The sequence below is a fragment of the Stegastes partitus genome, unplaced genomic scaffold, assembly GCF_000690725.1.
Source record: "Stegastes partitus isolate 25-593 unplaced genomic scaffold, Stegastes_partitus-1.0.2 Scaffold880, whole genome shotgun sequence".
Taxonomy (NCBI): domain Eukaryota; kingdom Metazoa; phylum Chordata; class Actinopteri; family Pomacentridae; genus Stegastes; species Stegastes partitus.
The window spans coordinates 57,473-83,273 of NW_007578611.1; the positions used below are offsets into that span (position 1 = coordinate 57,473).

General features: G+C 42.0%; 1 protein-coding gene across 2 annotated transcripts in view; it reads right to left on the reverse strand.

The window, feature by feature from the left end:
- The window catches only part of LOC103365836 (apoptosis-stimulating of p53 protein 1-like), a 58,887-nt gene that overhangs the window by 12,951 nt on the left and 20,135 nt on the right, over positions 1 to 25,801 (reverse strand). The window contains exons 3-12 of one of the 2 annotated variants that reach the window (XM_008293386.1): positions 25,563 to 25,670; positions 23,063 to 23,124; positions 8,688 to 8,783; positions 4,848 to 4,904; positions 4,484 to 4,604; positions 4,112 to 4,191; positions 3,850 to 4,008; positions 3,583 to 3,723; positions 3,259 to 3,454; positions 2,750 to 2,878 (exon numbers count right to left, since the gene is read on the reverse strand). In XM_008293386.1, coding sequence (XP_008291608.1) covers positions 2,750 to 2,878; positions 3,259 to 3,454; positions 3,583 to 3,723; positions 3,850 to 4,008; positions 4,112 to 4,191; positions 4,484 to 4,604; positions 4,848 to 4,904; positions 8,688 to 8,783; positions 23,063 to 23,124; positions 25,563 to 25,670 — 1,149 coding nt within the window. The remainder of the gene's footprint in view (positions 1 to 2,749; positions 2,879 to 3,258; positions 3,455 to 3,582; positions 3,724 to 3,849; positions 4,009 to 4,111; positions 4,192 to 4,483; positions 4,605 to 4,847; positions 4,905 to 8,687; positions 8,784 to 23,062; positions 23,125 to 25,562; positions 25,671 to 25,801) is intronic. The other variant, XM_008293387.1, reaches the window with a different exon arrangement.

Below are 25,801 nucleotides of genomic sequence, written 5' to 3' on the forward strand. Positions count from 1 at the left end.
CACACAGGCTCAAGGAGAACATGCAAACTGAACACAGAGAGGCCAGCGCCAACACGAAACCTCCTTGCTGCACCGATCTCGGGTTAAACAAGGAGCGGTGAGGCTACAAAATCAGGGTAGGTGTTCAGAAACTCCCACTTTTTCTTGTACCAATGTAAAGCTAACTGACTCCTGGTTATAGATAACATGTGCTGTGTAGACATGACAGAGGTAAACGCACATAATCAGGTCAACTTACGATCATGTCACAGCTCAACATGACTAACCAGACCATATGTGATTACTAATAAAGGGATGACACTGACAAACTGGCTCATCAGTCTAAAACTGTTCACCTTAACCAAAACTCTGAGGAATTTGGAGGCCATTTCTAATGACTGACCGAGCCTCCCCACAGAGCACTCAAAAAACAGCTTTTGCGTCAGAAAATCTGGCACATGGATCCTGTTACCACTTTCAAGCAAATATTAGTTCCAGTCAGTGGAATGTGAAACCATTTTCTCTAACGTGGATTTTCAATGAATAAATCATTATAATTCCATGCTGTGATTTTTGTGGAGTTCTACGACAGACAGGATTCAGTGCAAACATTTGTTAGAAAGCTTTAATGTCTCTGATGACAGCTGTCATGATGTCCAAACCCCCCGGTCTGTAAAGCCTCTTGTTATCCAGCTCACACAGAAATACACTCCCACAAACACTCATTATACTTACTGTGTTTAGTTACAAGTTAGCATACCTCTGACTTCCTTCCATTCATTTGTTGTGCCTGCCTGGTGGACTGTTGACATGATTTACAACTATGTATTTTCCACATTACATAAAGCCCTGACAATAAATAGAACTTTGGCATTTGCTTTGGCATTCGAGAACACAATGGGATTAGTAACAGTCCTGTTTCGAGACACTTTGCTTATACCCAGCAGGAGTTAGGCTAAGTGAGTCTAAACATCTTGCTACTTCCAACTCTGTAGTGATACACTGCTGTAAGTGAGGGTAAGTACAAGTGAGAAACTACAAGATGAGAGTCTGATTTCATGCTACAGAATGAGAAAGACTTGACACAACAAAGAGAGGCTTCAATGAAAAAAGTCTTTCTAGATACATGGATAGAATGAGACGCTAAAACGTTAAGCTAGCATGATTATTAAATGGATTCAGTGATGCACCGTTTAAAAGAAAAAAAGTCTACCATTTAGTGAAATACATGTCTGGACACTAAATATGAAGTTACAGCCCCATGATGATTAGCTTAGCATAGCATGGTGACTGGAAACAGGTGAAAACAGCTAGCCTGTTTCTGCACAAAGTTAATAAAATTCACCAACTGCCAGAATCTCTAAGACTAAGGGATTACTTGGCATCCTCAAGGTGGCAGCAGGTGGCAGGACTTTGGAAAGGCTAGCTGTTTCCCTCCTGCTTTAAGTCTTCACGCTATGCTAAGCTAACCAGCTGCTGGCTGTCAAATTTACTGTACAGTTATCGAATTCTCTGTACTCATCTCAGTGTCACTAAGAAAGCGAGTAAGTGTGGAATAGTGTGATGATTTTTGAATTGAGATGTTTTTTAACCACATTGCAGTTGTGTTTGGTGCAATGAGGCCCATAATGTCAACATTTCTCATCGGCAATTATTCTAGCAGTGCAACTGATGGTCTTATTTATGGCAATTTACGTTCGACTTTTCTACACCACACAGGAAGGCACAAAGGAATAACTGAATATGAGTCTCCGTCCAGACTGTGGTTTGCCCTCAGTTTATTTTCTGAGGCTGAGTTTCCAAACCCTGAGCAGCTGCTGGCTATCGGATGTCACGTCTGTGTCCTTACACGCATGACCCTTACATTTTAAAGTCATATTGTGTAGCTGATTCAATTATGTTCTCTCTCCGAACCATCTGGTCTGTATTGTAGTGTGGATGCGAACACTCCACAACATGCTTGGTTTGAATATCCCCTTGGATTTTTCAGCACTATTTTTTATACCCCATACTTCTTGTCTACTGGTGCATCAAATTTCAGGTTGATATGTAAAAGCTTTCCATATAAACATTATGCACTCAGTTAAAATAAAAACAAAAGGCGAATCAGAGTTTAACAAAGCTTGATTGCAGAGTGCATTTACATATAAATTAACATTTGTCATAGTCAAGCCCTTGCAGTTCTCACAAAGCTGATTAAGCCAATCAGCGCCTGTTAAATCCTGCTGCATTTTGCGATATTAAATCTGGTTTCTGTGAAGACATTTCAAGTAGTGCTGTATTTTACGTCAACAACCAAAAACGCAAGAGGCCTAAAGGGCAATATCCGTAGCAACAATGACGAAGTAGGCTACGGGAACTCCAGATAAAAAAGAAACTCAAAGAAAGGATGCCAGTCTAAAAAAGAAAGCGACTGAGAGCGAGAACGAGCTGTAGGCAAGCATGATAGGTGTGCCTATTTTCTGATTCCTCTCACTGCCAGAAGGGGGAGACACAAGTTCCGCACTGTAGGTTTAATTACACAATAACAGTAGCACCGTCTAATTTCTCATGTTTGTGGCTTAGAAGTTGTCAGTTTTTTATACCCACACTTGTTTGATGCAGACCTCAGTTTTGGTTAATGAGCAGCTTGTTTCGCATGTAAACAAACAGTAGGTTTCCACACACCAGCGGGCGCTGCAGAGAGGGGTTAGGGCTCAACGTGCTGCTAATCTATCACCAATGGAGCTAGTGGTGAGAGAGTTTCTCTAGCGACTTCTCCAGGACTCACTGTTGTTACTGTCGCCCCCTTGAGGGGACCCAGGTCCCTCCCACGTCTCAGTGGGCTCTGACAGGACGATGTCTAAATCTGACACTTTCCATTGGCTGGCAGGCTTCCTGATGCCACTCCTGTCCTCCTCTGCACGGCCACGCCCACCACAAAGACAACAACAAGACCAACCACGAGAGGGTAACAACCATCAAAACACAACATGGACACGCACAGCATCATCAGGATGACATCATAATGACAGTCACAACCACCACCACCACCACAACAACAAGCGACAAAACAATAATCACAAAACCACCATGTTAAATCATTAACATTGAGGATCACATCAACAACAACAACAGATGAAGGGAACGGAGAAAAAAACAGGAGCCAACAGACAGGAAAAAGAAATAGGACAGCAAGTTAGAGCTCAGACAGAGATACCAGACAAACCAAGTGATCCAAGTGGTGTACAGAACAACGCCTTAAAATGCTAAACAAGAAAAGACGGTGATTCCACCAACCTGAGACGGAGCGGATGTGGCTGAGTGGGGTGGGTTTGGGTGGTGGGTCAGCTGGCAGGGGGTAACCCGCCTCCTGTCTCCCCTCAGCTGGAACCTGGATGTAGGGGCAGACAGCTGCAACTCGGCCCGAAACACCACCACCAGGGTGGGAGGAGGTCTGAGGGGAGGACAGGCCTCCACCATTCATACGACTCAGCTAAAGGGGTGGACAGAAAAAAATGAGACTTACAGTAACTGCCAAAAATAAATAGAATTGTCATGAGAAATTTAAGTTTCTATGGAATTGAAAAAAAAAAAAAACTATGAAAGAGTTAAATGTTGTACTTCGGCTCTCTTCTTATGCAGCCGTTCCCTCAGGTCACCGATGCGTTGATCCATCACCGTCACCTGGGCGTTTCTCTTGTTCAGCAGCTCCTTGTTCTGAGCCAACTTGCTGCTCTGCTCCAGGTTATGACGGTTACGAGCCTGAAACACACAACGTTGGAATCCTTTCGCTGTCCATTTCTGACCAAAGGAACAAGAATGTGCTGATTTGCGTTTATGATTTCTGAAACTAAAAGCAGCCACAGATTAAGAGGAAGTATAACGTACCTGCAGCTCCTGGTAAAGCTTCCTCAGCTCCAGGGCTGCAGGGCCAGACAGGGGGGATCCTTTATGGCCAGTGGTTGCACCCTGGGACCCAGGGGGTGCCCCCTGAGCTGAGTGTAGCTGAAGGCGTCCTCTTCTCAAATCCTCCAATTGTTGAGTCAGCTGATGAAACCACAATTAAATTTACAACAGCCCACCTGACCTTTAAATCAAATAAGTTCTGGTAGAATTCTGCTTGATCTTGAATAACAACCATCCACAGTACCTGGTCGACTCTGATCACTGCAGACTGCAGCTCCGCCTGCTTCTCCTGAAACAGGCTGCTCACATGGTCAATCTCTGCAGCTGGAAACACAAAACACAAAAACAATGAGTGAACAAATAGTGAGTGTTCTGCCTCTACACTATGTACAAACACCAAACACATTGTCATAAGTTGTTAGTCACATTTAAGCTGAATATTTCTTCAGCAATTTCATGTAAACAGTTTAAAAATCCCCTGTGGAAGCTTCCCTCGCCCTGTAGCAGCAAAACTATTTCGGATTAAATTCAGGGTACGCAGTCCTTTTAATAAGTAGTTGTAAACTGTGGTGCCTGTAATCCATAGTCATCATCTGCGCCGTGTGCTTAGGCTTACAGAGGTTTCCGTTGATCAGTTTGCTGTAGTCCACTTGGCCTCTCATGGCTCTGATCTTCTTCAGCTTTGCTTCCTGAGTGTCCACTCGCTCCTTCAGCCGCTGCAGCTTCTCAGCTTCAGACTGAAAAAAAAAGAGAAGGAGAAAAAAAGATTTATATTTAATGTCTGCATCTCTAATTCATTTAAGCCAGCTTCTAAAATGTCACCAAGAAGTTCTGTTTACCCAATGAAAGATGGCAATACACGTTGGAGGGGCTCGTAGAAAGTGCTATCACTCATACCACGGTATAACACAAAGGGTTTTAATGTTGAACAGCATGTTCTGGTGCCTTATAGGCTGAAAAAGAAAACCAGAGGGTCCCACCTGTGTCTGTCCCTGGTTGGCTCTGCCTCCCTGCTGAAGATACCTCAGTCTCTGCTCCTGCAGGAAATTAAGACGAGCACATGGTGATTTTGAAATTTTCATTTATTTCAATTCAATATTCATGCAACGTTCTCAGTGGCACAAAACTTGCGATGGCATTAAGTGTTGCATAACTGTGGAACTATTTTTGTGAGTTTGCATAACTAAGTTTAAACTCTACATGTCCAAGCTGCCCTTCACAAACCGAGCTCCTCACGGAAAGGGTCTCAATCAGATCACCAGCGTGAGTGAACGGGGTCCTAGGTCCTATCTTTGGCTGTTAACCATCCATTTTTAAATTAGTTAGGTAATTAGTTCATAAATAACATTGCAATTTCTTAACCCTAAAATTTAAGTTAGTCCATTTGTTTCTTATAGAATACTGTATAGTCCTATTAGTATTTGAGTTCATTAGGTAATTGGTTTAGTGAATCCTATTTCTCTACTGAAAAGCACTACAACTCAACCTCTGTTTCGAATGTAAATAACAGTGATTTGACTGCATGAACAAAAAGTTGTAGTCCAAAATTTTAACATCTGTGTTCCTTTGTTTTTACTTTTCTTACACATTTAAGGTGAACAGAGCTCGGTTGACAGAAGATGATGACGTATGTCAGCACTGCTGTCATCTGAATCCAGATTTGAGGAAACTTATTTGGTTGTTTGCTTATGCTGCCCTGTCGGCCACATCCGATCTCTCAGAGGAAAACATGCTTTTCCTCTGACACAGATGTTTGAAGTCAGTCATCAAAGGGTTCAGTCCAATGCTGGATACTCATTTAGGTTTATTAAATATATATGTTTACAATTTCATTAGTAGATATTCTGTTTCTACAAATTTACAATGAAAACAAACTACATACAGTTACTGATAATGGACTTTGTCAGTGATCATCAATCATTCATACAAACACTATTAATGGGTTTGGAATTCCTTGAGAACACACACAGGTGACTCTTCTCAGCACTTCGTACACAAGCACAGACTGATTGATTGACAGTGATTCCCTCTTCTGCCTGTTAAGTTGTTGCACCATGAGACGTGACAAGATTATTTTTATAGACATAAAAGCAAAAAAGGTGTAAAAACAAGTGCGTTCCATTCAGATGAGCCGGTCCTGGTATTGTGCACGCCGGCTCACTCTGACGCTTGATGGAACTGAGCCCTCATTAAGCAAATTCGCTTCACCTATGCTTTGATGTCTGCCACGCCAAAGGTCTGTTTACACCATTAGCATTCTTATTAGTTCAAAGAGCTGGGTGTAATTCCCACCCACCTTCGCTTGCATATGACTTAGATTTATAGACTGAAATAGCACTTACACACACAGACTAAGCACCTGTTAGTGCGCTAAAAATAGGCTCCATCTCTGTTTCCTCTAAAAATTCAAAGGCTGCACATTCTGTTTCCCATTGTTCACGTTTTACCTTCTATGTTTGAGCAACTGCATCCTGTTAACACAGCAGCCGCTAACAACCCACAATCCCCTTGTTTTACGTGGGACCAAACAAACGCACCGTCGTGTTGAAGCTAGCAGGCAGACTGTAAACACTGCAGGAGCCGTTTTCATGGGCCAGAGGAGTGAATCAGATTTCAGTGGGAAGATATCACTTCTTAACTGCCAAATGAAAGACCACAGAATAAGTAATTCTTTAGTGTAAAGGCTGAAGTGGTCCTAAACATACTAACTGTTGAATGCATCAGCTTTGTTGTTGCATTACAGTTTAGGTTAGGTTGAAAGTAACTCCACAGCTACACATCCAGCTGCTTTGGAAGTCTGACTGCTGCCAGATGAACAGCAAACCTGGATGGATGGAAGGAATAAGAGACAGTAGAGAGGGAGAACGTGGATGCAACAGTTGAAACAGGGACATGGAGGGAGATAAGTAGGTAAAAATGATTCAAGATTTTTTATTTATTTATTTTTTAATAAGAAAAAAGTAGTTTGCATGTTCTCCCCGTGCAGCGTGGGTTCTCTTTGGGTTCTCCGGCTTCCTCCCACAAAGTCCAAAAACATGTTGAGGTTAATTGGTGATTCTAAATTGTCCGTAGGTGTGAATGTGAGTGTGCTTGGTTGTCTTTCTCTAAGTGTAGACCTGTGATAGACTGGTGACCTGTCCAGGGTGTCCCCTGCCTTCACCCTGAGTCAGCTGGGATAGACTCCAGCCCCCCATGACCCCAGTGAGGATTAAGCGGTGTATAGATGATGGATGGATGGAATAAGCAAAAGAGGTGATAGAGAAACAAGTAGGCTACAACATCTGCGATGCCAGAAAAAAATCGTTATGTTGTCACTTGTAAGTTGAAGGCACTAACACTAAATAAAAAGTTTATTGTGTAGATTAAAAACATAATTATTGTACTGTCTTCTTATAATGTTTCTACACAAAGGAGTAAAATGCTCAGAATGTTTTAGTTGTGAACAGAGCATTTTATACTGTTTGATTTGCTTTAGAAGACAGAGACCCACGTTTTATCATCACAGCCCTCCTGTGAAACTGAGCTACGATAGCGCTTACACGCTCTTAGTGTTGGCAGGACATTTTATGACTTTGCCATCAACACAATAACATTATAGCTGCCATGCTTACAGTATATTTCACCCTTCCACCTTTTTACCGCATCGTGTATAATTCTAAAAACCATCAGCAGCCATTGATTTTCATTAAAGTCGCGTATTATTGTGCTCGACCACCACGTTCGCTATAAAACAAATATCCAACAGAGAAGCAATAGACGGAGAGAGAGCGAGAGAAAGGACAACAAGGCCTGTTATGTGTGATGCTGACTGAAGCAGTTTACACCTCTCTGTATCGTGTTGGCACGTAGCACAGCTGACCTGAGTGTCTCTCTCACACACACACACACACACACACACTCACACACACACAGAGGAAGAGGGAAGTGGAATGTTGGCAAGAAGCCGCCCATCACTCACTGGAAACACACACACTAAGAACACATTACATAACGGTAGCCTGTTACATGACATAGACTGTGCAGGAGTAAAGGCTGTCGTCTTTTGTTTGCCTGTTTTCTTCCTGGAAGTCATCAATCCTCGTTGAATTATAATAATGCTAAAAGGATTTTTAAAAATGCCGATACAATGGCAGCTGGGAGATTTTTCCACCTGACAAGGAAATGCTTCAGCACTTACACCCTGGAAGGAAACACTTCATTTCTGTCATTTTACAGTAGCAGGCTTTTTAAAAATTGCTGAATATCAGCATAAAATTGACAGCGAAAAAAAAAAATCTCACAGCCACAGTGGCCTTGAAAACCCCAAACTGGCCAAATAAAAGTTTGTGGTTGAAAGCATTTCATCCGTTTTAGCCTAAGTAGACACTTTCCCAAATGAATGCAGACTTTTTTTTATTGGCTCACCCCCCTGACTGTTTCCTGGAGTACAATCCTGCTTCAACTTCCCAGCAGCTGTGGCTCTGCTGATGGCCTCATTTCCTGTCAACTTCCTCGATGTGGGAATGTGGACAACTGACCGTGATCTGTGTCTGTCTCACACAAAGCCTAATGCTGGTCCATTAGCTCGAATGAAGTTGTTCTTTCCTGTCAGAGCTTAAACCCTGACCTGAATCACATGTCCTGTTTCTAAAGAAGACGTATGTGCCGTGATTCAAACGCACACACACATTCCTCCAAGGCCTTAACTCCTGGAGCCTCAAAGCCGACCTTTTCAGACGGACTCTAATGTAGATAACCTTACACGGACGGACAGGCAATCCATCCAGCAGCTGTGTGTGTGTGTGTGTGTGTGTGTGTGTGTGTGTAGGTGCACAAGTTACCTTGGCGACCAACATCTGTTGCTGAGCCTCTATTTGTTGCTGTTGTCTTGTGGCCATTTCCTGGAGCTCAGAGAGGGTCAGCTCCACACGGGGAACCTTCACACACACACACACAAGAGATACATATATATTAATACCGTACGTCCATAGAAAAACTCAGTGTTTTCCCCTGTGTGTGTCTGTTCACTGTTTCCATCCATTACACGTCGTGGGGTATCGCTGACAAGATGAAAACCCAAACACTGACAGGAGATAAAGCACAGCTGCACACACATACATCACCTCACACTTTAGGTCACAGTGCAGCTTCGGTGTGCTCCAGAAATGTTATTAGGCTAGCAGCTGGTGGCCTTGGCGGAGTGACAGAATTATAGTATTGGTTTGGGGGGAAAATTGCCAGAATCCTACAGTCATTACAGTGCTGCGACGCAGACATCAACATCAGCTGTAAAGGAGATTTAATCACACTGATCATTCGTTCTCTATTTTACTATCAGAGAAGAACATTTCTAGACACCGTGATCGAACTGTGTATGTGTGAGGGTGGGAGAAATGCCTTTAGCAGACAACAGCGGAAGGTTTCTGCCCTGCTACATCCTGCTATTGTGTATGTTCAGTCATCTACACACACACAGATGCACTAGCACACACACACACTGCACCTGGTGTGTCACATTCATTTGTAGTATGCAGTGAAGCCAGACAATGTAAAGCTGAATGTAGTGAATGTCCCTTGAGTTAACAGTCAGGGTATCGCTGTGTAAAGATCCCAAATGACACTGGTAATGAGTTGTATAAACAGCAGAATGTTTCCATATGTTGCCTAATGGAAAATATGGAAAAAGGCTGCAACTCAGTAATTACAACAGTCCCTCTCCAGTCCTTGATTTAACTCCCAAAAACTAATCTCAGAGTTTTGTTCCTTGAAAACAATCCCTTCCTGCCCTAAAATGGCTTTGACGTAAGGCAGCTGTGGCTCAGGTGGGAGAGCGGTTGTCCTCTGATCGTAAGGTTGGCGGTTCGACCCCTCACCCCTCCATAGTCGAAGTGGGCAATAAGTTGCTCCCAATGGCAGGCAGCACCTTGCATGGCAGCTCTGTTGCCATTGGTGTTTGAATGTGTGTGTGAATGGGTGAATGAGAAACACATTGTAAAGCGCTTTGAGTGCTGCTAAGGTAAGGTAGAAAAGCGCTATATTAATGCAGTCCATATACATAAACCTTTACTGTTGCTTCCTTTAGAATATGAAGTCGCTGCAGCTCAGCACCCCAGCTCACATGCTGCTCATTCAAGTTGTAAAATTGGAGGAATTAGCCAGAGATGGATTCTGAAGAGGAGCGATGAAACGCAATCCCCCACTCAGCAAGATGACAGGATTGGTTCCTTATGTTTATTACATATGAAACCCCAGAAGTCTGAATCTGTGCTTCTAAAACTGTCGTTGGCATACTGCAGTCAGGGCACTGATTGCTTATTTTGTTCTTGGTATGTCTTCTTTGTTATAGAAAAAAAAAACCCATATAGGCATAATGACAAGTAAAAAATACCAGGTCTACTTAAACATGCCTGGGTCTGAGAAAATGTAGATTTCTCCTGGGATGAATACAAACTTTTACACTGATTAAAAAAAAAACAAAAAAAAAAACACGGAAACCGGACAGTTTTATTTCGGTTTAAGTCCAGAGTAACACTAAATTATGAGATGCACCCACAGTAATATTATCTGCCATTTTATGAGTCACTGAGAGACTAATGACTATGATTGCTGTGCATATTCATACCGATTATTTGTTTGAACTGTAAATGCTTTTGTAATACTCCCTTGAGTCACTTTAACTTAATTGGGGTTTTTAGCCGAGCTGCCCTAACAGGGTCATAGATTCGATTCATGTTCTCCGAATGGAAGAAGGATTTTTCAGCTGTAAAAGAACCAGTTATTGTTCACAAAGGTCCAAAAATGAAACCATCGCCACTGACATCATGAGTGGGCGCATATGAAACCCACGAAAACAAGCAAGCCAAACGGAGTGTGAAGTGTGTTGCCAGGCCGTCCAAAGAAACTCAACATTTAGTGTCAACATGGACATCTACTGAATTTCAGCAGAGGTTAAATAGCTCTATATAAAAAAAGCAAATTGTATGCTGAACTTGCTCAAGAGTAAGAAAAACAAACAGTTGCCAAACTTGAATTTGGTACTTGTGCTGTGATCCAAATGCGTTGGTTTGCTACAGGGAGCTTGAACAGAACTGTTGCATAAACAAGCCCTAAACAGCTTCTGTGTCAGTCAAAAAGCCTGAACAAATGTTTTTATTTATTTATTATTTGTCATTTGAGGTATATTTTCAGTTTATCAATAAAAGGAGACATTAAAGTGTGGATATTCTGTGGCCATCTTAATACAAACAGTATGGGGCCTAAAAGAAAACCCTGAGGTACACCCAGAGACAGGTTCTGAAACAAGATAACTGAGAAACAGCTGGCAATGTAAAAGCGGCTGGTAATGTAAAAGGATACAAGTGTTAAAGTGTTAATTTATATGGATTACACAAAGAAAACCCAAGTTCTGACATCAGAAATTTAGTTTGTGGTGTTTAAAGCTTTGAAAAATGACTTTTGAAAAGCTTGATTCAATTAGTTTACCAAGAAATAACATCAACAATCTACAGGCTATACTGTAGTCTACATTTTAGATTGCGGTCTACTATGTATTATAGGTAGAATTGATTAACTGCAGTACTTTAACTGTCTGCACCGGGCACTGATCAGAATATCTGAACAGAGAAAATGGAGATATAGCAGTGTGGTATTACTGGGATTAAAAGGTCGAGGATTTAAGGTTTAAAGGTTTAAACATTATATTGCCTTCAATTAAGTCAATTTTGGACAGAGACAGGAGAGAAGTAGCTTCAAAAGAGTTAAATTAAAGATATCACAGTGCTAAGATCACTGTCGATTTAGGTAAACGTCCAAAAAAACTTTTCACACATCTCAGTGGAGACTTAAGCGCCATGACTCAGGGAGGAGTTGATGGAAAACTCCATTACCGTGAACAGAGCCCTTGGGTTATGGCACTTCTTAGATAAGAAATCAGTGAAACAAATTAAAACCACCGGCCACTTAAGGACTCAGGGAGCGAAGGCTCTCACTCTGGCAGCATTAGCGTTATGCTAAATATCCGTATCAGTGATTAATGACACTGACAGCTACACTATGCCATAGACAGCATCATTGCCTTCAGGCTGACTTATAGAATTTTGCAAACACAACTCAGACGTTGAGTATTCCAACATAATGCAGACTACATCATGTTTTAGACAATGACATTATGCATATTACACTGGTTTTTCAGTCAGTGGTGCCACATATCATTAGCTCGCTGCTGAGCTATGGGATTCTGCAAACCATCATTTTGATATGCATTAGGAGTCTGCAGATAAAAACTCATCTCCTGCTAATGTACTCTGGGCCAGTGCTGTCACCTTAAAGGACACCAGGCTGTGCTGGTGTTATTGGGACATGACTGTCATTACGTCAAAACAATGCAACCAGTGATGCAGAGGAAAATCGATATATTGGTAAAACAGGAATTTCAGGAGTCAATCAAGGCAATGACACCTTCAATGATGTCTTCATAAAAATCCTGTTTGAAGGAATCCATTTTATTTTATTACATTTCAGTCTAATAGAATTTTAAATGCAATAGTTGCACAGGTGGAGCTGTAGGTTGGGGAAAGATGGAAGCAGCAAAAATGTTGCCCCTCCAAGAAATTACTAGATGTTTGACAAACAAGGTCCAGTCTGACATAATTTATTCAGCCTCTGTTTCTCTGCTACTTGGTGACATAGCAGCCTTCGGTCTACTGCAATGGCCTGGGTGAGTCTGAGCTGCAAACTGTTCAAACTGTTTCAGTTTGCTTTGGCATGCTGCATGCATCACTTCATCATAAAACAATAAAATCAGGAGCCAGAAGAAGCATCTCGGCACCCAGCCGGGATAATGGACCACCCTCATGAATCCTCACAGCCAGTGAGGAGCTTCATTTGGAGCTGGTATGAGGCAGACTTCTATTTGGAATATTCTCTTACTTAATATGCAACTTTTTGAAGAGATGTCCTACAGTCCGTGTCTGTGCTGACCGATTTCTGGTTAATTTCTCGAGTTTTTCCAAAGTTGATCGTTGTGTTTTTCTCCCTCAGAGCCTCCTACTGTGCAATTCGGCCCTATTATCTACCAGCCACAGCAGAAGGCTGAATATGATAAATGTAAACAGATACAGTCGTATTTTTAGCGTGTATTGCTAACAATCATCAGAAATGTTTGCAGTAGGTATTTAAAACTTAGAATTGACTTTTAAGCGCTACAGGTCCATGTCTAGTCTTTTTTTTTTAATGTGTTTACAACAAACTATTATGGCTTAACTAGCAAATAATGAAATGTCTAAGCAGACGCCTCCAGTGATTAAATGGCATTCAATAAGCATTATGGGCATCATGTGAAAACATATTACATTTTGTAGGACTCTGCAATGCATCAGTGCTTCTAACTCCAAATAAGTCACAAATCATTGATTCTTGGAGCATTCAGAAGTACGTTCTATAAACATCCAGTAAAAGCTTGGCCATCGATCTAAAAACCTAAAACGCTGGCACACATTTTTTCTAAAAAAAACAAACACAGTGTGACACTATTCACATTGCCAACAGCCAGTGCAATTCTGCAAACTTGCTCGGTTTAAAAACCTTCATCTGCAAGATTCTCATTAGCTGGACTAAAGACCACTTGCCAGTCAAAACAGTGCGTGTGGTTTTGTTCAGGATTTCAAGGCGATGAAGTTCCCAACCTCTAAACGCTTCTGTCTTTTGCTGTTTCCTAACGAGGACAGGCGTTGCATATCATTTGAAAAGTTAACAATTTACCTGACACTTGACCACAGTGTCATGTATTCTGCTGCTCATGCTGTTAACACGCTGTAAGACATCCTTCTCTGCTGCGAGCCGCCCCCCCCCACCCCCGGCTGACATTAACATGCAGTTTCTATAAGCATCCCGCTGTGCTGTATTTACCTGCAGGCTGTCCCATGTGATCCTGCAGGAGCGGACTTTAATTTTGCTGCATTGTCCTTCAACAGTAAATTCCTGCACCAAATCCACCTCATTCCACTCCATCCTCACAGCCCTCTCAGAGACACAGCGGACCTTTATGGTTTCAGATAGGAAAACGCTGCCAGAGGCTCGGAAGAGAAACGCTTAAAGAGGGGGGGGAAATGAGAGCGATCCTTATCACAACTTTCCCTCTCGTCCGCCCGGTGATGTGCTGTGATTTACGACACTCGCTCTCTGTCTCTCTCCCTCGCTCGTGCTCGGCCCACGCTCCCTCTCTCCCTCCCTCCCTCCCTCCCATCCTCCCCCCCTCTTTCTCGCCCTCTCTCATACAAACTCTCTCTCGGTTATTGGTGTGTTCTCATATGACGTGTCAACAGAAAGTGAAGCCCGTTAGAGTGACATTGCATTCAATTAGTGAAGTAAACAAACCTGCAAATTGCTACAAAAAGACATAAGGAAAGTCACTACCTTCATTGTTTTTTTTACACCTTCCTCTTTTGCTCTGTCCCTCTATCTTTCTGTATCACCCTCTTCCCTGTTATTGTTCTTCTCCTGTCTCTTCTTTCACCTCTAACCAGCTCTGTGTTTCTTTATTTCCCTCCGCCCTGCTCTTCATCTCTTTATCTCCGCATCTCCACCCCTCCCTCAACACTTTTATTCATCTTTCTTGATCCCCATCTTCCTCTATATCTGCATTCCTTCATCTCTCTTTCTGTGAAACCCTGTCATCCCTCTGCAGCTGGCTTTTTGCTGCAGCGACATCCCCTTCTCTCTCTCTCCCTCTCTCTCTCTCTCTCTCACACACCCCTCTCACACCTCCCTTTTTTTCTTTCTCCCACTTTCTCTCAGAAGGGAAATCACTGCACCACAGCCTGATGGGGCACGAGCCGCTCTCAATCAGCCTCTGCCTCTCCCGCTCCAGATGTGCATTATGAGGAGGATGACGATGATGCTGGCAGATTAATGTCCGTAGAAGCGTGCACGGCGATCTCGTGGCACACATTCTTGCCAGACGTGGCCAGCAGCGATTAAGTATGTGCGCGCATACACACACACACACACACACACGGACACACACTTGAGTTAACAGCTGACTTGTGCTGCGTCATATTTTCATCCCCTCTCTCTCTCTCTGTGTCTCGCTTTCTGCAACACACACAAACACTAAGACACACACTCGCACAGTGACATGTGACTTAACTGCTGCGTCACACATTTTCTCTTTCACAGACAAACACGCATCACACATCCAGTAATGAAAGCTGACTGGAATTCTTGTCAGTGCTGCTGTTCTGGGCGCAGGCCTCTGTGGGCGTGAGAGGTATGAGGAGCGTATGTGTGCGCTGGACTATGTAGAATATGCATACCTAATAAAAGTGATTGTAATGTGGTGCATTTATATGATTTAATGCTTTCTTTTGGAGTGTAAATACTACATATCATTTTCAGTGCCAGCAGGTGTTTGAAGTGAATCTAAAACAAAGTTCCAAACAGGTAAAAAAACATTTACAGTAGTTTAGCTGAAGTGAATTCCTGAACAGGAGAACAACACAGCTCAACATTGTTCAGTGTCAGAACAGAACAATCAAACTGCCTCAGATGTCAACGATGACAATGATGAGCAGGGAACTAAAGAATGATCTGAATGTTATTCTAAAGTTGTGTTTGCCAAATAACTGCTAGAGTATTGCTTAAAAAACTGCAAAGTGTTTTAAGTTTTGATGTCTTTGATAATCTAAATGTTTTCGGGGCCTGAAAGAATCCTGAAACGTCAGATGTTCAAACATAATGTATCTGTATCCATCTCAAAGTTACATGTAAATAAAATCCATCCATCCATTATCTATACACCGCTTAATCCTCACTAGGGTCACGGGGGGCTGGAGTCTATCCCAGCTGACTCAGGGTGAAGGCAGGGGACACCCTGGACAGGTCACCAGTCTATCACAGGGCTACACTTCGAGACAGACAACCAAGCACACTCACATTCACACCTACGGACAATTTAGAATCACCAATTAACCTCAACATGTTTTTGGAGAACCCAGAGAGAACCCACGCTGCATGGGGAGAACATGCAAACTCCACGCAGAAAGATCCCGGGTGTCCTAATCGGGACGTGAATCGGGGATCTTCTAGCTGCGAGGCGCTAACCACCGAGCCACCTTGCAGCCCTGTAAATAAAATGTCTCTCTTAAAGTGTCTCCCTTCACTCATCTCATGGCTAAAAATCTGGACTTTATCCTCAAGGCCAACTCATGTGTTTTGGCGCGTCCACATAAAATTCGTCATCTGCCCAAGTCCACGAGAGTCCACGCAGACCATTCAGCGGACATCTCTGTGCAGCCTTCTTTAATTTACCACTAGTAGTTGTAATTGAAGTCACCGCTGCTCAACTTGGGCGGTGCTTCGATTTAAACGTGCTTTACCTTGACGGTGCCCAAACACAGTAAAAAGTTTCAAATTCTGAAGAAAAACTGTGCTATGTCTGCCCAAAGTGCTTGGGACGAAAAAGGCAACTAACTCTGACAGCAGGCTATTCTACAGCATTTGGCACAGCTCTGGAATAATCACTGACACAGTGCTGCAGCCCAGTGTGTAACTAACTGCTGTATCCTGTAAAAAGGGCAAAGTTACATTAAGCCTTTCAGCAACATCAATGAAAGCACCATGTTCTTTTCTGTGTTCGCTGTTAGGGGCAAAACCACCATCTGCAGGCAGACAAGTAACCTATAATATGTATATTGTAACCACCTGCTGGTCCGCTGAAGGCATTTAGAGTCTGCATCGGTCAGCACACGGGGAAGAGGAAACAATGAACTGGCCTTTAAACTTAACGCAAACACGTCCTGTTACAAGCTGATCCAATTTTAGTTTTAATATAGACTACATTCCCGTGGATCAACACTTGACAGAGATCACAAAGTCCAGTCTACCACAGCTGGACATAGAAGAGGAGGACAGAATGCTGAGTGGGGTTGGGCAGGCTCGACTGCCTCTCATATGATAACAGATGAGCGACAAAAACAAAAGCAATTTCATTTCTTCACAACTATGGATTGATTTTTTTTTCTCTTTTTCAGTTTCAGTTTTATAATCTGTAATGAAAGCCTTCTAGAAGCTCCTAATTGTGCAAGTTTTTGTGTTTACCTATGACACGTGGTGATGCCTTTATCAGCATAGTGTTCTCAATTTAAGGTTTGCTTTAACTATATAGGGTACTAATCAAAGAAAGGATCCGTGTTGCCACTTCTCATATTTGTGCAGCATTCAGTATGATTTTAACAACCCCTACATCTATATGAGTACTTCAACATGTCACAGCTTCATAGTTTTTCTCCAGAAGACTGAAATCATATGGAACCAATCTGACGACTTATCATACTTTCCATTAGAACTAATGTCTAACATTAAACCGACCCCGGATCTGCCATTAATGATTCAATTACAGCCACACTAATATCTCATGTGACATGTGCTGTCACCACTCAGCCTCTTACAAACTCTGGTTTCCTAAAGCTCCGCTTGGCTTATTGGACATAAGCCAAACGTTAATGACAGCTGTGGCAGGTTTGAAACTGGCCGACTGCACTATTTGCTGTCAGTCAAATGTGGCAGCTCTGGTAGTTGAGGCTTTTCAGCTGCAAACTACTTTCTCATGTTGCTGCTGTTGCGATCATGCCTATAATCTGAAGCACATGGGGATATTTGACCTTCTTAGAGTGTGTGTATTACGTTTCCCAGCAGTCTCAAAGTTATGCATACACACACGTTGTTCTGATCAGAGGTCCCTCCAGTAATAAAACCCATCCCCTACCCATCTGCCGGGTGCCTCCAGTAAAAATATTCATCCTAATCTACAATAACAGCCTTTAGACATTCCTGAAGCTCCGGCCGGACCAAAGGGGAAAACTGTGTTATCAGAGCCGCTCCAGTAACCAACATTCACACAGCAGGGTGGCCTATGGCTGAAAGATCACATCTTTGTTTGAACCCCACCACAGAGAGCTTGTGCATTAAAAGTCATGTGTCCTAAATGTGTCCTAGGGCAAGAAAATGCGAAATATCTAACTGTACAGAAAATGTAAACAACTATTCATTCAAATCTATATGTGACATTTATAAACCTTTAACGCAGCATCACCAGAACGAATTCACATCACGTGTAGTGATTCGAGTGGGCCGACGTCCCTGAACCCAGACTATCACATTTCCTCTGGCGATGACATCCAGGGAAAGTATTCATCTTCATCTGCATCAACACAACCCCTGACATGTGTGTTTTGTCAAGAGCACACAAACACACACAGACACACCTGACTTCTTAATATACTCCTCACATGCAGCTGGATGGGGTTGAGTTACACACAGTTGGATCAACAAACTGAGCACTGTGTGTCCGTGTGTGTGTGTGTGTGTTAAGTCAAAGTGTGTGACAGTCCCTGTGGTTGCTGAGGTCGGCCGTGAGGTCAGGGGCGAGGTTTGTAAGAGGGTGTGTTGGAGAGGGGAAGGACGCTGTCTGCAAAACATCAGCATCAGGCAGTAACGCTGCTTCCCACTGATTCAGAGAGACACCAAGAACAAGGCTGGGAACAAGGAGAGCATCTACAGCTTGGATCACTATGAAACTCTACCAGTAGTCATCACACACAGACTGTATATGGTGTAGGTAGGACCTTCAATGAGCAGCACAGATTGATCACATAGAAAGCAACCTCACACAGATAATGTAAGCAAAGAGACTGAACGATACTGTAGCAGGTATTAAGTTATAAAATCCCTGCTGGCACAAATTAAAGACTGCACACTTTTCAGTATATATCAGTATTTCAGTATATAACCCCCTGCTGTGTATCATCAAAACATACCACTCAGATATAACCTAAATGATAGTACAAAAACAAAAACCTGCACATCTGTTTTATTTTTTCTCTAAAATATCTCAAACGTTTGCACTGAGCCATGTCTGTCTCACCTTAGAAACAGATGTTTCTTCCTCGCAAACGTCTGTGAAACTATCCACCACTTTATTAAAAAACTATCTATCTATAACACCAGATGTCTGCGCAGGGCCAGAAGCATCACCTTCGATGGTTCGCACCCCGGGGCACAGCCTGTTCTCACTGCTGCCCTCAGGAAAGAGGTACAGATCCATCCAGGCCCGCACATCCAGACTCACCAACACAAGTGCAATACAGGTACTGAACGCACATTAGCTTCCATAGCCTCAACAGGGATATGTAGTTACCGTATATCCTCAGCGTTCTTATTTTAACAGTGCAATATATTTGTTCTATCGTTTGGCTATTATCATGCTCATTCCTAACTGTATATACATCCTACTGGCTCCTTTTGTAAATATAGTTATATATTTTTGTCCTATTTTATACTTGTATTTTGCACCACTGTAGTTGTCTTTTAATTTCATTGTACTTTGTGTATGATGACAATAAAAGCATTCTATTCTATTCTATTCTATTCTATTCTATTCTATTCTAACCACTGACTGTATACGAAAGGACGTAGCTTTAAAGTCTGAAAAGTGAAGCTCATGCAAAAGTGCCTTAAACCTGCATTTTTTTCCTAACAACCAGCAGGGGGCGACTCCTCTGGCTGCATAAACAAGTCTGATTGTATAGAAGTGTATGAGAAAATAACTGTACTTGTCACTTGATTTTTTTATTTATTTTTACCAGTAAACATTTTCCCAGTGACTTCATTGCCTCAAACGCTACTTTCAAGATGTTTTGAATGCAGCATGAAGTTCATTAGGATGAGGTTATTTAGCATATGGACATGTTTAGTATGTTCAGTCAGAATCAGCCTTCGCTTATTACATCTGGTTTCTAAAGACCAAGAAGTCGATGGCCAAATACCAAACTCAAGGCTTCACAACGGTAGTCCACAAAGCAGTTGGTGACATCATGGTGGCTACATCCTCCTTTTATACACAGTCTTTGCTCACTGGATGGAAATAGCTCATTCTCCAGCAATAGGATCATTTTCCTACTTAAAAATAACAATATCCTCTATGAATGACTTGTATGATTTGTGCAGTTTATGACACAAAAACAACCCATTGTGATCAATTGCATAGCTGTGCCCACATGTCATAATGGAGAAAATGTAAATTTTGGATTGATGGTGGTGTCGAAGAAAACGCGATTGCCAAAATCCCAGGGATGGGTGATTATCATTTGTCTTCATTCATTTAACATGCATCACTTTGAAACAAAGTACCAACTGTTATTGCTGTTCTCTGGGCTCGTGTGCTCGCACAAGTTATATAAAGTACCGCTGGTAGTCTACTTTTAGGAGAAGGAGAATGTCACAGTCTGTGTTGCGGTTCCAAGAGGGAACACTGACTTGCAGGATATTTGGAGTCGTTGTAGCAAAAGAGATGATTTACTGTGATCAGCGAAGAACAAATTTAAAACTACTGCACGCTAAAGTAATATCTTTGTCTTTCCGATACACGACTGTCATCGCCGTCGTCTTTACATCACTCTGTGGCGAAAAGCAGCATCTGGTGTGTGTTTGTGTGTGTGAGTGAGTAAGTGAGAGCTTTTGGATATGATTATATAGTGCCAAGAGTCACACCCTGACTTGGAGTCAGGCATCCACATCCCAAAGAAAGGCTGACACATGCACTCATACATACACAGACACATAGACAAAATAACACTGTCAAGCCCAAGCACACATGGCCAAAAGAAGCCACACCCTGCCTGCACATAGCGTCCAGTTCTCACAAGGAGTAAGCCACGCTGCGCTTTGATTCTGTGACATACAAAGAAAGAAAGAAAGAAAGAAAGAAAGAAAGAAAGAAAGAAAGAAAGACATGGACAAGAGTTCCACCCTGACACACAAACTGTTTGTCAAGCAGTCAGCCAGTGTGTGTGCATGTAGTTTGTACCATGAGCAGAATGAGAAAATGTCTTTGAGAAGTTCAAGAAGGCAGGAAAGTAACGCACACACTTACTCACATTTCAAAGTCACCTCTACATTCACTCCTATTTCTAGTTTTTCTATTGTTCTATTATTTATGATAAGCTGATGTGAGAAGAAGGCACAAAATAAAAGTGTAAAACAAACACACTTTGTTGAGCTTGACACACACACACACCATCACACAAACACACATATACACTCACTCAAAAGGAAAAAAGAAGCACATTTCCAAAACTCACCCCCACGTTCCCGCCTTGCCTAGAACTCTTTGTTTCTTAGCTTTGAAGCGAATGCAAAAGGTAGAGGACGAAGAAAGTCGGAGACCTTAAGACGAGTGTGAAGGAGTGAGTGAGGTGAGAGGAAGAGGAGAAAAGGGAGGAGGAGGAGGAGCTGTTTGGCTAGCTAACAATCCTCTTAGCCTGGTTATGTCATGGGACCAAGCTAATCCTACCTTCACTGACTGACCAACACACACACAGGCTGACTAACCAGCAGACTGACCAACACAGATACGCACACACATGCACAAAAACATCGATGGTGACTGGCTAACCGAGGCCTAACCGAGACGTACAAAGCAAATGTCTCGTCTGGGGTTAAACACAATGGCTTGGGTGGTTAAAAATAGCTGTTGGTGACAAATAAAAGCAGTGAGCATGATATCAGTTGCTCTTTTTAACCACATGACTCAGTATTATGTGAGAAAGATAGAATAAAGCAAACTAGCAAAACAACACACGGGGAGCCAACAGGAATGAATCAGGGGAGTAACAAAAGAATAGTTCTCTTCGTTCCTTCTCTCTGTGAATATATATAAAGTTAATATACTGTGTACCTACAGAGTATATACTGTGTTTGTGTGTCTGTTCACATGGTTCTTATTGGTAGGAGCAGTATAATCATCACTGTCACTAATCCACAGGCTAATCCCATAGACTACACACACAGACAAATACATACACACAAATGTACACACGATCGGTACTGTACATATACACAAACGCACTCATATATTCATTCAACTATTTTCAGGGTACAATTCGTATTTCTTAAATTAAGAAGCTCACGAATATCTAAAGATATAAAACTATTGTCTGGCTGTGATTTCTTATTGGCAGCTACAGGTTTCTGAGCTTGTAACACTTTTTATTTTACAAACATCACAGACAACAGCTACAAATATATTAAAGGAACATTTCTGTATTTTTTAAAACACTGATGAGCATTCACTATATCTCATAAGTTTTATTCGTACAAAAAACATAATGTAGAAACAGGCAGGTTTAATCCAGCCCAGATTTAAGATTCCTAAGACTTTATCTTTCTGTATTATGCTAAGCTAATTTCTAGGGCTGGTCCGAATAGCAATTTCTGGTCTCCGGCTTCGGGTCCAGCCCTACTAATTTCTACACTCAAGGTAACAGCCGGATTGTGGGTTGACCAGCACAGCTTTTTCAGGGCAGATACTGATAACAGATATTTGGAACTAACATACATTTGCAGTGAGTATTAACCACCAAGTATTGTTATCAAACTTAGAATACCACAAACAAGACAAAACTTTATGGAAATGTCTTGGTGAATTATTGTTTAAACCTCAGCTATTACTTAATCCTAATGTTGACAGTCTTTTACTTGTGATGCGTAACCAATCAGACAGTGCTGTGGGCGGGGCCTTGCTCGAGACCGTAGTGGTGACAGTAGATAGAAAGAGGCATTAGAGCCAAAGAAGCACATTTTTAAATTCATTGATTTTATTGTGAATCTATTTGTGTTGAGAAACAATTCGGGGAAAAAAATGTAGGATTCGAAAATCGACCGGCTGACAGTGAGTCAACCCCTTGGCAGAACTACAGGGACTTGTGACAGATTTTGTGACCTTTAAACAGCTGTTTCCTTCTGATTCCAGCCTTTGTGCTAAGCTAAGCTGGACGGAATCTAGCTGTGGATTGATCAGAGAGGTGTGAAAGTCGTATCGATCTTCTTCCTCTAGTAAAAAAAGCAAAGAGATGTATCGTGCACATTTTTGAAGGTTAAAAGACACTAGTATTCTAGACATACAGGTGGAGAGATACAATAGTCATCTTTAATATTTGCTGTGCTTAAAAATGTACATAAATTCTCTGGTGCACATATAGAGCACTGTATAAATGCACACACTGTAATGTGGAATCAAAATCTCTTGAGATGAAGTAACCCTGGATATTGAGGTTAAGCCAATTGGAGATGCATAACGCGGCCTGTCCTGCACCGTCAGCCCTGTGTGTGTGTGTGTGTGTGTGTGTGTGTGTGTGTGTGTGTGTGTGTGTGTCCACCCTACCCTGTCATTAGCACTCTCCGTTGCCTCTGTGGTCCAGGTCTGCTCCGAAGGTTGCTGACTTCCTGCATATAAATGAACAATGAGAAGAAAAGTGAGCAGAGATACTGAGATAACATATTAAAATGGACCTGGGTGGGCTGAGTCTTGTGACCTGCCGACATGTGACTGACACACATAGAGGAAGAGAGAACCTTGACCTTAATTAAGCATTCATCTCTGTGTCTGCCTTATCTCAAAGATAAATGGACAGGCGAACGGACAGCTTTAGGATATGAAAGTTGGCTTTTCTTTCCATTACACTGCGTATAAATTTGCGATTCAATTAATAAATGCAACGCAAGTATCTTGATTTAGTTTATTTTTTTCTTAACATTTAGTTCCACAATGTTGTTGCATATTTTGATATTTTTTTCACATCTTTCTTGTCTCATTATGCAGTTTTTTTATTCTCATTAAGAATGTAAAGGATGTCGTTGGCAACTCGCCTGCTGTTACTGCGCTAAAATACAGAGGACAGTGTGTTGGATTAAAGTAATGCTCATGCTGGCGGGGTGTTTGCATGGTTGTTTTTTATAACATCAAAAACATGTCACAGAAAACGATTTTTAATTTTGTTTTTTTCCTTTTTCAGATAAAGACAAGCTAAATGGTAGTGGATAATGCACATTTGTTTTCGCTCTTATCTATATGTTGCTTCACATTTCTCTCTCTCTCTCTCTCTGTGTAATCTATAAATAGCATCATTCGTTTTAAATCTACTGAGACCAGACAGACTCAATCTGGGCTAATCCTAGGCAGCTCCAAGTTTCACCTCCAGTCAATACAAGCACTTACAGTAGTAGTGTACATTCAATACTGCAGTTAAATTCGATTTTTATAGTCCTTAAAACAATATTCACACCCAGTTGATCGGATTCCACACAGCAGTTATCACACTACTACAATTAAAAAAGGTATAATTAATAATAAAAAGTCATATATATATATATAAATAGGGAGAAACACATCATCAGTTGAGGTGGGTGTAGACCAGTTAATTACCTCTGTTCCATCCCCATGAGAACAATTTCTCCACACTAAAGGACTCATGCAGTGGAGATGGAAGAGCACAGTGCATATTGAGCACTGAAGCCTCTAAGAGGATGTTGATGTCCCTGTGTGGGAGGTGCGAACTCGCCACAGGCACCTTCAATCAGCCACAGAGGGCAGATGATGTTAAATTAGCTCGGGAGGAGGTAATGCATTAGGGTAATGTGATGCTCTGGTCCTTGGAGAGCAGTTGGCTAGTTTAAGAAGCTGTTTTATGATAACAAGTGCAGAGCCAAACATATTTTGGCAGCACAAGTGCAGGGACAGTTTGGCTGCCGCCGGGGGCCACATGACCCAGCCCGTCCCCCTCAAACCACAGATGATGTTGCTCTTTGTGTCACTGTGTGCGCTGACAGTTCAAAGCCACATCTGTAGTACAGAAACACGGGGACCAGAGGGAGAAGCAGCCTCTTATCACCACTGTGGGCGGCCAAATTAGCTGCTGCTCTTTTTTATCTTTCTCCAGATCGCTCCCTGCTACTCATAAACCTATTCTAAATCCTCAGGCATATGAAGCATGTGCATGAAGAATGACTGGAGAGAAAATTGGTTCTTGTCAGGAAACCATTTGATAAGATTGAGAACAGGTGTTGCATAAATAAACCATAAATAAAGGGTTGGATACAGACATGATAAACAATCAAAACATACACATGAGAAAACCTTAATGGGCTCTATGACTCAGCCAAGTTTTAAAAAAAAACTGGCTGAAAGTGTGTTATGATGAATTCATTATTCAGAAAACACTTCACAGTTCACTAGCATATGATAATAATGAGATTCTAATGAATGATAATTGTGTTTTTAATGAATGATGGGTAAAAGGGAACACACCAGCAGGTGGTGAGGTTGGCCTGTCTCAGCAGGGAGCAGACACAGACACAGAAACACCCCAGTACACTGACACTATTAGAGCAGCAGCCCTGCTGCTCAGCGCTTTGGCCACGAACAGGCACAAATACCACACCATCATTTATACGCTGTTTCTTTTTCTGAAGAAGTTTAAAAGGGAAAAGCAATTAATTTAATGTGGCCCGTTTCACAAAGTTTTTCTTCACGGCTTTGAGCAATTCAAACGGCTATTTTAGCAGAAGATGATCTGATATGTCTGCAACATTTTTCTGTCCTTGTCCCCTCACTGCCACCCACCACCCTATTATGTAACCCTAATCATCTTATCTGGCTAATTACTGACAGTCCCTGACCTCACCTCTAAACCTCAGACACACCAGTGACACTAGGTTTGTGTGTTTTCCACGGCGTCTTTACCACACACCAATGAACAGTATGACTCTTTTTAAAAAGGTTCATTAGTCACAGAGCAATTATTTTATTTACTCTTATTTACTCCTCTTGCCTTCATGGACAGCTTTCATAGAATCAGCATGTATGTGTGTGTGCGTTGCTGTACCTTGTGTCCAGGCGGGGCAGTGTCTGAGGTAGAAGCTGACCTCTGGCCTTCTGGCCCCCCACTGCTGAAGGAGGTCCAACAATAACAGCTCCTGAGGCAGAACTCGCTCTGAGAAAAGATGCAGGGTGAGAAAACGTTTGACAAAGATTCCGCTAATTGTTGGAAAATAACATCACATTATGGTAGTGTACGCTCAGGAGACAGGAAAAGATGATTCATAAATTAACTATATACATCCT